The sequence below is a fragment of the Centruroides vittatus genome, unplaced genomic scaffold (assembly GCF_030686945.1).
Source record: "Centruroides vittatus isolate TY-2023 unplaced genomic scaffold, ASM3068694v2 contig_882, whole genome shotgun sequence".
NCBI lineage: Eukaryota > Metazoa > Arthropoda > Arachnida > Scorpiones > Buthidae > Centruroides > Centruroides vittatus.
In genome coordinates, this window is record NW_027122574.1 from 244,720 (window position 1) to 258,339 (window position 13,620).

Consider the following 13,620-nt stretch of genomic DNA (forward strand, 5'->3'; position numbering starts at 1 on the left):
AACTTATATATTAAACCTTAATTGAAAAAGTAACAAAACACAGATAATGAAGCTTAATGGATAAAGTTTAATTCACATCAAAATATAATAAAGCTATTTCGATAATTCTCTTCACTGACAAAAGCATAACTCGGCTATACAGACACAAACTAAATATTTCAAGTACAGGAAAATACCTTCGTATCGTATGTCAATTAAAAGTCTGCTCTAACAATGTCTGTATGCCAGCCAAAATGGGAACCTTAGAGTAGTTTCATCACCTAACAAAGTATAAACAGTCCCAAAGCAAAAACATAGCATACCAAAAGTGACTAATTTCACTTTGTGTAATATTTCCACTTTATATCTGAATGACAAATATCCGTACATTTAACAAATTCCTGAAATTTATTATCTTATAGATTAGCTTAGTGTCACATTGTGTCCGTTTTACAGCAACTGTAGTCTGTGGATTTTATATTTTAAGTTAATGTTATATACTTCACTAGCAACAAGAAATAATTAATATACAGTAGGTTATAGAAGACACATACAAATTTTGTGCTCAAAACATAATTTCACTTAATTAAATTAGTAACTTTAACTAATTTAACTGCTAATAAAGTTAAATATGCTATTTAAATTTCTTAATTAATTTGCTGAATTATTGTTAGAATTATAGATATAATGGATAAATATTTATCTTTTAATACATTCCGTTTTTAAATGACTTTTTACATTATTTTTATAATTAATTAATCAATCATTTGACTTGTTTGATTTTATTTAGAATGTTTATTTTCATGTTAGAAAGTGAACCAATTAATTCTGCTAACAAATAAACTTCAAGCATGCAAAATAAATTTTGCCACACAAGGATCCACAAAATGTTTTCCACGTATGACACTCAAATTTGTTTAAAAATAAACATTATTGAAAGATAAGAGTTTATATACATTAATTAATTGCACAAGCTAAATGCTCTCACTATAATTACATGAAGAAGAATTAAAAATAAAGCATAGAGCCATCAATCACTCTTTCGAAAGTAGGTAGAACAACCAGTTTGAAGTGACAGGCAGACTGCCGAGATCGAGGACGAATCTCATGCCTACGTTATTAATTCTTAATTAGAACGTAATGCAAATTTTCCAAATTAAAGATGCGCTTACTTCTTTTTCTAAACTGGCTTCAAATTTTTCCAAGAATTCCATCATTTCTGGATCCATTTCAAAGTCTGTAAAGTGATTATTTACCCAGAGAAGCACCACTCTAGTCACCTGAAACATATAAGAAATAATTAAAATGATACATGACATTGATAAGGAATTGAATTTTAATATAATTTTTATAACTTATTTTTGCAATGTTAAAAAATAAATTTATTTTGATTCTGAGATAAAGTTATATCTGTTTTAATTAAATTTAATTGCTAGAAAAGCGTGTAAGGTATGTTTAGGATCTTTATATACCGTAAAGTTCCAGCTTCAACTATTATTGAAAATTATAATTTACAAATATAATAATTTTATCATTCCTTTTATTATTATTATTTTTTTAAATTAAAACCTGATTACTGTTTTACCATTTGCTAATATAACAGTAAAAGTATATGGTTTACACTTTTTAGGTCCTAATTATACAAAACTTTGCAATTTATACATTAGACAATTTTGCAAATAATTAAAAATAAATAAATTCTCAACGAATAATTTCTAATAAAAAGAAAATATAAAATTTTAATTATCTTTTTTTTTAATTTCAAATTTCTGTAATAATTATCAGATTTCAAATATTATGGATCTTTAAAAAAATGAAGTTGTTTTGGAAAAATTTCCATTTGACCGCCCGTTATAATTCCACGCGATGCAAAAGGAATATAAATTTTTCTCCTCACTTTAATTTTTAAGTTGACTTTTCAAACTTATTATAACCATCTGGATATATTTGTGGATAAAATGAAGAAAGTCTACGATTATTAAAAGCAGATGCATTCGTCAAAGCTTTCGTCACAAAAATAAACGATTTCTCTCCGCATCATTATACTTCTTGGTAGTAAAATAATTATCATCAATATTATTTAAATAAAATTTTAAAATGCTTTTTCCATTAATCAAACTTACAAAAGAATGTCGACCCTACGAGTAACCCGATCTCGACTGTAAAAGTTTTTTTAATGTATACGGAAAAGCATTCTTATAAAAGAAATTAGATCTTAACCTATTCTACTAATGAGATGACCAAATAATCTAAAAAATATATTTTCTGCTTGAAAAATTTCTACTTTATAAAATATAAAGAATGCTTTTAAATTATGCATTTTGAATTGTCTTAATAATTGGTAGACCTTTCTTAAGTTATTGAAAAGAATTGATTTTGAATTTCACTCGTACATGAATTTCTTTAGAAATAAATTTAATTAATTTTTCACTTTGTGAAGTCATAAAATGTTAATTAGAATAATACATAATTATGAATTTATGATGTTTCAAAACATGTTATAGACTACGCAAATTTGAGTCATGAATTATTGGCTTGAAACCACAAGCCATGTACTTCTTAAATTATTGAAATACTCTTATAATGAAAAATGAGGTATCTATAAGATATATATATGTGTGTATATATATTTAAATTAAAAAAAATATATTTTTAAATTTAAAATATGAATTTTACCTTATCTCTGAGTATAGGATCGCCAAACCAAAGGAGAAGATGGTCAGATATTATGGTTGTGGGAAAAATAAATATCCTTTGAGTCAACAAAAAATCTTCCACATAACCAGGATCCATAGCATTATCTTCTACCAGATGAGCCATCATCCTTTCAATGGTTCCCTGTTTGTCATTTGATGAAAATTAGTTTTGCAACTTTTTCCCTTTAGAATAATAAATAATTTATTAATGAAGTATTACTCTTATGACAACGTGACCCCTTCGGCTTCCTCCGTCGAGAACTCTGTGTTCGGTTACCAGTACCACTTCGCCGTCTTCCTCCAGCTTTCTTGTGTTTTCCTCACCCTGATGTAAGATTGCATAATAATCATTTTGTGCAATACACACAAACTGGCAGTCATCGACTTTTGTCCTCATCACACCCTGATGATACATTTTTTCCATGGTCGGCATGATCCCGAAGCTATATTTTTAAAGTATATAAATATATATTTAAATCATATTTCATTTTAATAATATTTTACCTTCTGTTCCATCAGTATCAATACTATCTATTTTGAAAAATACTAACCTGTCTCCAACGTGGAGTTCCTGTAATGTTCCGTCCGGAAATTCAATCTCTACGTGCCCATTTATTATCACAGACCAAGAATCTAACTCCTCGCCATCATTTAATACTATCGTTCCCGCTTTTTCTACTACTGCAAAAACCATTACGGCACATAATGCTCTTCTTACGGCAAGGGTCATATTAGCAAATGGCTAAAATAAAATTAACACAGGTTTATTTTTCCCCCATTCTTAATACTCTTTTCATCAATAATGTTATAACTAACATACTGGTAAATGCTGTAGCTCAAGTAACACTTCAATATCATCATCGGTTCTATCGCACGGCTCTTTTTCTAAACATTCCCTTAAAGGATCTCTAATTGGAAGGCTCTGAAAGTAATCATATCTACATTTTACAAAATAAATTTAAAATTGAAAACTATTCTAAGCTACACAATTTACTTTTATTTTAAAGTGAAAACACACATCTTTCATAAAGTTTGACAACATTAAATAAAAAAATTTTGCATAAAAATGAAAATAATATTTTATCATATTTAAGACTATGTAACTTCAGCACATTCAAAAAATGTCAAGTTAAATGTATTTATCTTTATTTATCATCAAGAGGAATAGGAACAATTTTGTTAATAATTCAATACTTTCACAGAACTATTACTAATAAAGTTTACAATGTTGGGATTTGAAACCATTTCCGATATCTGCTGCTCATGTAAAAGCCAGAGGAAATTCCATAAATCAACTCAAATATTTGTAAGCCATATTGGAAGAATTATTAAGTGAACACAAATCAAGTATATGTAGTTACGACGGCTCGAACTGCTTTTGATGGCTAAGTGATTGATGGCTTTTAAAAGCTATTTCGGCTCCCTGCTTCTACCAACTAATCTTCCTTTATCGCAGATGTGGCTTAAGTTTTCTTGGAAAGATTTTGCACTTTTAACTACAATAGATTTTTTCCCTTCCTACTATAATAAAAAATGACACACTGAAGAAGATAAATAAATTTAACTTCCATAATTACAACAACAAAAGATTGATTTAAATTTAAAATAAAGTAGAATAAGGATTTTTTAAAATTAAACTGTCTTATTTGGGAGATGCTTTAAAGCCACTGATTAGAGTTTCAAGTAAAAAAGTAACTAACAATATATGTATATATGAATAACTAAATTTTTGTATTTACATCAATAGATTCTTCTTCTTCGTCGGAATCAACAATGCCTTCGACCAAACCAGAAAGATCTACTTCTTGTTCGTCCAGTGAAGATTGCGCGGACTGCATCGTGTCCGATCCGGAATATGCGGAAGAACTGTCGCTGCTGTGAGAACTCCGGTTGGATTTCAGCAACGTTTCGTTTCGGTGCAACATTGTCTGCATCGGTTGGTAATCTAGATTTAACTAAATAGTATATTCAATATTAATTTTCTCATAGTGATACATGCAACATTTTTTAAAATAATGATGATTTGAGTTTATATTTAATGTAAAATAAATTTGAGGAATAAAATTCAGTTTATTTCATTAAAAGATCTTATAAAATTGTTACTAATTTTGCTTAGCCTAAATGGTAATTGTGATTAAGTGGATGCTATTTACACAGCAACATCAAATTTAGGCCATTGTATCATTACGCATCAAAATTACCAGAAAAAAACTAATTTTTCGGTTATTCGGAAGGAAGATATAACCTTCTCTTTAATGATAACTAATATATTAAAATAACTTTTCGTGATTCTGTTTTACGACAAAAGAGTAATCCGAGCTTCTCGTTAAAAAAAATATTAATTTTTTATTTTATTTTATCCAATCCAGGAATAAGAAAAAAATTACTTCTATTGTAATTTGTTAATTAAGCGTACAAAACATAAGAATGACGTTTTATTTTTCTTTTAGTGTTTCTGACAAGTGTGATGTTTAAAGAGTCAAATACTGAACCTGTAAGTGTCGTAAATGTTGATCTTCGTAGCTACCCAAATGCACGTGCTGTCTGGAATCTATGGCAACAGATACTTCTTCTTGCTCCAAAGCCAGCAACTTCTCCAAATTCATAGTCGTGCATGACTGACGTTGACCCGGTCGCATCAGCTGGACATCCGGATAATCAATCTGAAAGAAATATGCAATAAAAACGTTACGACCCACGATTGGACTTAATATCCCACTCGAAAAGAAACCTTATCCAAAGTACACTTCTCCGCATGGTAACGGAGGAGGAGGGAGAACAACGCGAACAGATTTACTCTCTTGGTAATGGATTTTCGTATTACACGACAAAAAAAAATATGCTATAAAATTTCTCATAAAAGTTATTATTCTTCTAGACAAATAAATGATAAAAATAAATTACAAAGTATTCGGAGCGCAATAAAAACTTCATAAAACGAACCCTCCCCCGCACCCAGAAAATTCCAAGCCCCACCATAAACACCCAGAATACACCAGAAATTAATTAGAATAATTAGACGATGGAAAAATTTCAGAGTGAAAGATTCAACTCGGGTATTGATTACCCAATAAAGTATATTGGCCCATCTAATCAATTTTCGACATCGACACTTTAAAGAATTACATTCGATTAAAGGCAAAGTAAACTTTTAAAAGTAAAACACAGAACCTGTTAACAAGCAACATTACTCCATTAATTGCACGTCGTCGTGTTTACAGAAAGAAATTATTTAAAAAAAAGTAAAGCTCCCCAAACATGCTAATACCAGATGAAATTACCATATCGACCGAATTAACCAATGGGCGACTTACCATAAATTCAAATTCAATCACGTCACGCGGCACGAGTTATTTGGCGGATTAATAACTGGGCATGCGTGAGAAGTAAACAAACCGGCGGCCATCTTGAGAATCGGTATCGGTCCGGAGCAAATTCCTTTCGTCGTTACTTAAATCATCGTCCGTTTTCTAGACGGTCACGTGTGTAAATAAATAAACGTCAACCGAGGAGCGATTATTTGCGTTACAGCCGTACATTGGCGTCGAAGGACAGATTTTTGTAGGCCAAGGCGAGGACGACGCCCCAAATTCTTCAAAACCGAGCCAAGAATTTACCAGTAAATTGCCACAATTCGTTCATTCGAGCATAAAAAAAACTTCCGCCGTCTTCGAGCGCGGCTGCAAATAATCGACTCTACGCCACTCAAAATTTGGCAGGAAAAAAACGCGGACAAGATGGCGGAAGCCGGCTCGTGTTTTTTTTTTATTTTTTATTTTTACACATGATTTAATTCCCTCGAATTAAACAGTTAAAAGCGTCGATTAGTCGGGAAACACTGCTCCTATTCTCCATCTTAAACGACTTAACTGGATAATTGCATGTCGAGTTATGTTCGAGGAGAATAAAAATAAAATTTCGATCTGCCGGATAATCGAAGACGTTCGTCAACAGCAAGAGACGTCACGGATAATCATCGAGTCGGATTTTTAATTTTGTTTCCACAAATAGCCGTAAGGGCCACGCCAATCAATCGGATTAAAAAACATTTTTTTTTAAAAAAAAGAAATCTTTCTGGACGTGTCGAGAAATTCTGTTAACTTCTTTTTTTTTTTTACTGTCAAAGAGATTTTGGAAATTGAATTTGCATGGCAAACTAAATAGTCGGGGAGAGGTAAAAGGCTGCGAGATTATTAGAAACAGGGAAAAAATCACCCCCAGATATCGGAGGAAAAACCACTACCGCGTCATAAATATGCAGGAGGTTAGAATCGTTAAAAAAGCGTTTAAATTCAAATTATCCAATTAGGTAATTGGCCGGGGCGAGCATGCGCGGTGTACGCTAGCGCAGAGGAAAGGGTTGCCACTTTTCCCCTTTTTGTTTCAGTCAAAACAATTTAATAAAAGACGGAGCGATCCGGATTGGGAACGAAAATGTTAATAAAGTGAAATAAAATTCTATGTTTTAAAAACTGCGGGAGGGTCGACGTTAGTCGGGTAAACGGATAATGACCAAAATCCGGTCGCTTGGCAACGGGTAGGTAACATTTCGATCCGGCGGGGAAGAGAATGCCCGCGATTAATTTTTAGAGACGGGAGAACGAGTCCGATAGAAAGTCGCTTTAGCATACCTGAGAGGCGCGTGCCGATTGTTAGTCGTATTCCGGAAGATCCCGGTCACCTAGTGACTTACCTGAGACCGGGAGGCAAGATTACTTCAGGTACCACCTACGCGACCACCCCCGACGGAGGTTGCCAAGACGACCGGCCGGGTTTACCGCGAGAAAATTCGCAATGTGTTTTTTTTTTTTTTTTTTTCCGGGACGCAAAACACGGCGACAATACACAAATTTCTATCCGGCCATTCATTCATTCATTAACGACACGCACTTCCCGTTTCCGCTCCCTCGCTTCCCGTCATTCAACTTTCGGAAATTGTTAGAAGGAAACGAGCAACAATTAGCGATTTTTTTGGACGAGCAACGGCGACGCGACATCGCGTCGCTTCTCGTTTCTGGAAACGAAACAAAAACAATCTCCGAGGTTTCCTAGAAGAGAGGAAGAAGTCAATCGAAGATGGACTCGTCCTCGCCACTTAATACGCAAATAACGACTTACGTCACTCCCCGGCGAACTACTGCTTATTTATTTATTATTATTGTTTTTATAAAGAGAACAAAACTGTTTCTATCGAGATTGCTCTCTTTCTGGCGACCTTCGTCACCCGTTTTCGAAGGGAAAGAGGTACTACGACGCGCGACGGCAGCCAAAAAATGAAGACGGGTCAGACCGTCGCCACTTTAAGACGATGTCTTCCGTTTGTAACGCAGTGTTTTTCAATTTATTTATGTTTGTTCCGGGATAGGAGCACCCATAAGTACGACGTTAACCATGGAAAACTAAACTTACCCATTAGCTCGCGCCTTCAAAATCGAGTAAGCAGATCGGTCTCCCTTCACCGGGTCAGAGGTCGCATTCAATCGCAGCATCCACGCGCGTGTTCTTGTCCACATACGACGAACGACGGCGGCGGCATCGACATCGCCGCCCGAAAACACACACGCAACGTCCCGTTATCGAAGGCCGCGCTACATCCACTCGTTTACGTCCGGTTAGGCCAGTCATTCGGTTACGTCACGAAACCGCTTCCTCTTACTTAACGCCTCCGGTGGCCAAGGAGAGAATCTCGAGATTTTCGTCACCTCTCGCGGAGTCGACTTCCGTAAATTTCTGGATCACGCGAACTCCGCCGAACTACAGACTCGGATTCGGCCCATCGAAGCTTAAGAACGTCGCTTTTGTAATCGCCACTCGCTATCGCTATCTCTCTTTAAGTGCTCGGAAGGAAACGCTTCCGGAAGACTCGCTATCTTTATAGCTTTCGGTCTAACCCTTCACCTTTTAATGGACTTTTCCAAGTAGCCCAGAACGATAAAGTGACCCTTTAAATTCGCCAGGAAGTGTCGGCGAGCGCGATAGAAAAAAAAAGTCTTTCTAGTTAGGACGACCGGTACCCAGGTTAATTGCGGCAACACCCGGGACACCAACCCATAACCTAAATATCTAGATCGCTCGACGTTCGACGGGAGAGCCAACTTTCGGTGTAGGGAAAATTCTACAAAGGCGTGGCAGAAGTAAAAGGAGGATTTCCCCTGAAAACTTCCTTTCGTCCGCTAGCGACTGTTGAGGTGGGGAGAGGAGATCCACGTCTTTCGTGACTCACGCTCCGCCACTCGTTTCCATGGAAACCGGCAGGTGTTGATGCCGAGGGAAAGTGAGATGACCACGCGCCCGGATAGAAAAATAATCGAAGGAAAACGAAGCGCTTGTAAAATTCGATTATCGATTTGCTATTAGCGAGATGTTGGATACGGGCGAGAGAGAGAGAAGAAGTAGAAAACAGTTATCGCTGTCCGTTCCGGCGGTTAATGGGCGCATCCATCATCGTAATCGATTCTTCTTTCTTTAAAGGTGGTTAATTAATTACTTTTGCAAAGGTTTTTTAACCGGGCACTCGGTTTACTCAAGTGTCTATCGACAGATTTACTCGACTAATCCGCTTGTACTTCGGTTCTCGGGGAGAGAAGGCATTCTCTTTTTTTTCCCTTTTTTATAAATCATTCGACGACGAAAGACCGAAACGTTTCGCAATGTCGACTCTGGAATTTAACCTTCTAAATCTGTTAGTCTTTATTTTCTTGTTTTCGGAGGCGAAACCCGTACTTCGCTTCCTCTACCACGCTCATTGTCATCTTTTATGTCCTTTGCTTACGACTTTACACCCTTACATTTTAAAATAATTCGCAGTTTATAACCTTTACGCATAGTGTAACCTTGATGCATTTTTTACGGGTTTTCGCCCGTCACTTCTCTTAATTACTCTACGTAATTCTTACATTTCTACGCCGAAGTTTCCTAATTCTCGCTTCTTTTTACGGTGTGTAAAAACGATGTAAAACACGCAAATACACTGGCACACATCATCTAACTTTACAGATCTCTTCGAGAACTTTCGCATTCCTTAACGTTTTTTAGTTACGTTTAAACACCTCGGAACACTTCTTTGGAAGTGGGTGAACGTGGCTCGTTCTCTTGTGTTTCCGATCCTTTACACCTGTCTCTCGTTCAGACGTTGAGGTTTCACTCACGTTTTACCATTTTTACACGTACTTCGTAACCTTTACGTCGCGACCTTTCGAACTTCTCGCACGCAATTAGCCACTTTAACGTCGTTCGGTAATAAACTTCGTCGTTGGAATGGCTATTGTGGGTTAGCCGAAAGTTCGACCCCGGTTCGTTAATGTTCCTAATTGGATACGAATTGCCACCGCGCGCGCGATGGAGCGAGTGCAGAAGGGGGTCGCCGTTTGCTCTCGCGTATCCCCTATTAATCATTCTCCGGCCACGGACCGGACTCACGAAAATAACTCGCGTAAGACCCGGATGGTGGCGCGGTTGTCACACCATCGGAGGAACAATAGAATTCTTCCGAAATCGGCTCCCGCTACGCTTGTCAAGTATCCAAAACCCGAATTGTGTTAGCATCTTTCTCGCTATCTCAAGGATTATATTTAGAGGCGCAACATTAAACCGCTTAACGACCGGTCGAGGTTTCGAGCCGGGCAGGCAATTACTTCGTCCGACGGACGGTGACGCAATCGGGTCCGTCACCCCTCGGACGTCTGGGCGCAGCCGGGCGAGATTACGTCCGGAAGCGAAACGGAGAGTAAACTAATAAAGAAACAGCATCCGCCCTCTTCTACGCTAAACCTCTAACCCCGGGGTGGTGCGGAATGACAAATTACTCGCCTAATGCGAGTGACGTCGACGTCGATACGCGGTCGCATCGACGATTCTTCGTATGTCCCGAAGGCAGGACGAAACGGAGAGTTTGGATCGAATTAGAGGCAACGAGGCGGAAGCTACTCGGATAGACGCTCGTCCCCGGGGGTAAGAGGAAAATTAGAGCCAACTTCCACCTGAGAATATTACACAAAAAGTAAGGACAGACGAACAGCAATGGAGCCGCGGTACGAACGGCCTCGTCGCCGCGGCGAAGGGCACAGAGCCAAAACGATCAGATTCTAAAGATAGAACAAGTGCGGTTAAATATCCCCGTAATTGTCTCTCGGTGGGTTAAAGTCGACGTGGGAGGGCGGGAGGATGGCAACTCGTAAACAACGGGTAAGCGGCGTCGAACGGGAAGAAAAAAGTCCAGCCAATACTCACCACGATCATCTCGGAAGGCTCCAGGATGAGGCATTCGTTAACCCTTCTTCCGCTTCCTCCGGACCTTTTGCCGAAACTGCAAAGAGACAAAAGACAGAAAGTGTCAGGCGAAGTGGTTCTAGTTTCGGGATGAAAGAAAGGCAGAAAGAGGGCACCTCCGAAACCGGTTGCTGGTCTTCAGCTCGGCCAAGACCAAATCCATTTTGGACTTAGACATCTTCGCTTTGCCCTGCCTGACCGATACCCCTTCGGATACAAAATGGTGACGTCGTCGGGGCCGTTTTGTAAACGATGACGAGAGAGGATGCCATCCACGCGCGAGTCGTCGACGCAACGCCGGCCGAGGCCCAACGAATCTTAAGAACCGGCGGCGGGATGGCGTGACGTCGCGTCTTTCTTTCTCTCTCCCACGGTCCGTCACGTGAGCGTCCGGGGGTGTAGAGGATGGCTCGAGAGCGCTCGGTCGTGCCCGTAGACGGACCCGAGTTCGACTGCTCGGGGCCAAACGGAGGGACGGAAGGAGTGTGGGCGAAAGTGGCTCCGTCTGGCAACGTCGTCTTTAACTAACGGGGAGGAGGTGTGGTCGGACGGGTTGGGCCGCTCGCGCCGGCTTCGACGCGATTAATAATTAAGCCAAAGACGACGGCGGTCTTTACTTTAACCGAACGTTCGAATCCGTTAAACCGGTGCGACCGATAAATCACGATCGGGGCCGATGCGCGCCCGTTCCTTAGCAGGTGTGGGGCTTATCGACCCGTTTCCACGCGACGAACGTCGTAAAAACGCCGAGATGCTAAAAACGGGGCGTGGTGCTGGTCTCGGTGATCGATGAGCCCGGATCACGAAAGAGGGCACCGCCGGGTTCGTCCGCTCCCTCCGACTCGACCCCCGATGCAATTTGCCACATCGACCGACCGCTCGTCTTTTTCTCCTATCGTATCGATGGTCCCCACGCCCTTCAATGAATTTGGTGGGTGGCGACTATTTATCCGCCCGGGGCCTTTGTTGTCCTACTCTGCACGGTCCTCCCTCCAACTTAATCGGGAATAAACTATTTATCCGCTAGGTGGCCGATGACGATATCTTTCCCTATGTCTGGCAACTTCGGACCGAATTCGGAACTTTAATGGCCGCTCGTCCGATTAACGTTATTTCTCGGTAGAAATTCGTATTTAAAACATAATTATATACTCGCTTAAGTATTCGGTATTACATTACTGAAATTTATCGACGGTATATTTAAAATATTTGAACGTAACAGAATTTTCCACTTAATTACATTAAAAATCCAAATAATAAAGCTTCACTAATGGGCATAACATTAGCAAAGTTCGGTTAATGTTACCTATGGTTCCAAGATGGCGGATCGTCTGATTCCAGCAAGGAAACAGCGGGGACGCACGTTCTAACCTAACCTAACCTATTCTAATCATTTTGTTGGTAATAATTATGGTAATTTATTAGAATAGGTTAGGTTAGGTTAGGTTAGGTTAGAACATGCATCCCGACTGTTTTCCTTCTTCTATTTTCTGGAATCAGAGACAAGCCGCCATCTTGGAACCATAGGTAACATTAACCCAAAGTTTACAACTCTGGACGAGTTCTTATTTATTTATCTTAAAATTTTCTTTACTGAATGCCAATAACTGTAATGTTATATGTTTTATTGCCGGCTCGTAATTCTAAAAGTCAGCTAATGTTTTACCTTTATATTTTTTAAACCGATGATTTTTCACATTACAAAATGGAATCAAATAGTTTCGATCTGACCTTCGCTCGCGCTCTCAATTTGTCCCCGTCCGAAATTGATATTTGTAGAAGGATGCGATGCGTTTTAAAACGTTGATCCGATTGATATATGTATAGTGCGGGACAACGGCGAGTCAATTTTGCAAGAATAAATAAAACCGTTTTTTCCGTGTAAATTAATTTATAGTGCAAGAGAGCGTCCAAAGCAACTTAACAACTAAAATAGCATCCGTATAAGTCACGTGACGATTTTTATCAAATCGAAGCACACTTTAAACGTGAAATCAGAATTTCTCGTCTGACATTCGTTATAAAGAAATAAACTTAATACGGAAAGACAGAAAACGTATTAAGTCTCTCGGGTCTTTTTTTTCAAATTAAATATTGACCGGGATAGTAAAATCTTATCTATCCGCTAGGGGGCCATTTATTCGAGATCGAAATCTCAGAAATAATTTCGAGTTTTCGAAGGATTACGCTTTTTTAAATAACAATTTTCCGAATCTCTTCCTATAAATGCTTTGGCGGTAGCGTTAATAGTTTTTAAATAAACGTGGACGAAATCGCCAGTAAATATTCATTTACCGCTAGAGGGCATCCGACGGTAACGAGAATCCGACGCCATTTTCGCTCTGTTGGAAGTTATCTATCTGACGGGCGCGATAATTTATGCGCGTGTTCGACCTCCCCCCGGTGCTGTAAAATTTTTTAACCGTTACGGATCCAGTTCGGGAAACTATCGCCCGACTAGTTAAGGCAAAAAAAAAAAAAAACTATTTAACCGCCAGGGGGCCGGGTTCATCCATCAAACCTCCAACAGTTTCGAAGCGCGGCCAAACTCGGAGAAATTTCATTCGAAATTTGAAAGTCGCTCCGACTTTCAAAACAGAAAGGAAAGCGTAGAAGTAAAAGATACCGGGAGGAAAAAAATCATCGGGACTCGTGGGTCGTCTTCGGAGGCATCCGA

The 13,620-nt window shown here is 38.7% G+C and overlaps 1 protein-coding gene across 4 annotated transcripts in view; it reads right to left on the minus strand.

Annotated features, from left to right (window-relative positions):
- LOC136983400 (rap guanine nucleotide exchange factor 6-like) overlaps window positions 1-13,620 on the minus strand; it is a 95,679-nt gene that overhangs the window by 28,624 nt on the left and 53,435 nt on the right. For all 4 annotated transcript variants that reach the window (XM_067280114.1, XM_067280112.1, XM_067280113.1 and 1 more), the window contains 8 exons: window positions 10,905-10,980; window positions 5,168-5,338; window positions 4,415-4,630; window positions 3,496-3,597; window positions 3,227-3,417; window positions 2,896-3,118; window positions 2,656-2,817; window positions 1,152-1,259 (listed from right to left, as the gene is read on the minus strand). In XM_067280114.1, the coding sequence (XP_067136215.1) occupies window positions 1,152-1,259; window positions 2,656-2,817; window positions 2,896-3,118; window positions 3,227-3,417; window positions 3,496-3,597; window positions 4,415-4,630; window positions 5,168-5,338; window positions 10,905-10,980 (1,249 nt within the window). The remainder of the gene's footprint in view (window positions 1-1,151; window positions 1,260-2,655; window positions 2,818-2,895; window positions 3,119-3,226; window positions 3,418-3,495; window positions 3,598-4,414; window positions 4,631-5,167; window positions 5,339-10,904; window positions 10,981-13,620) is intronic.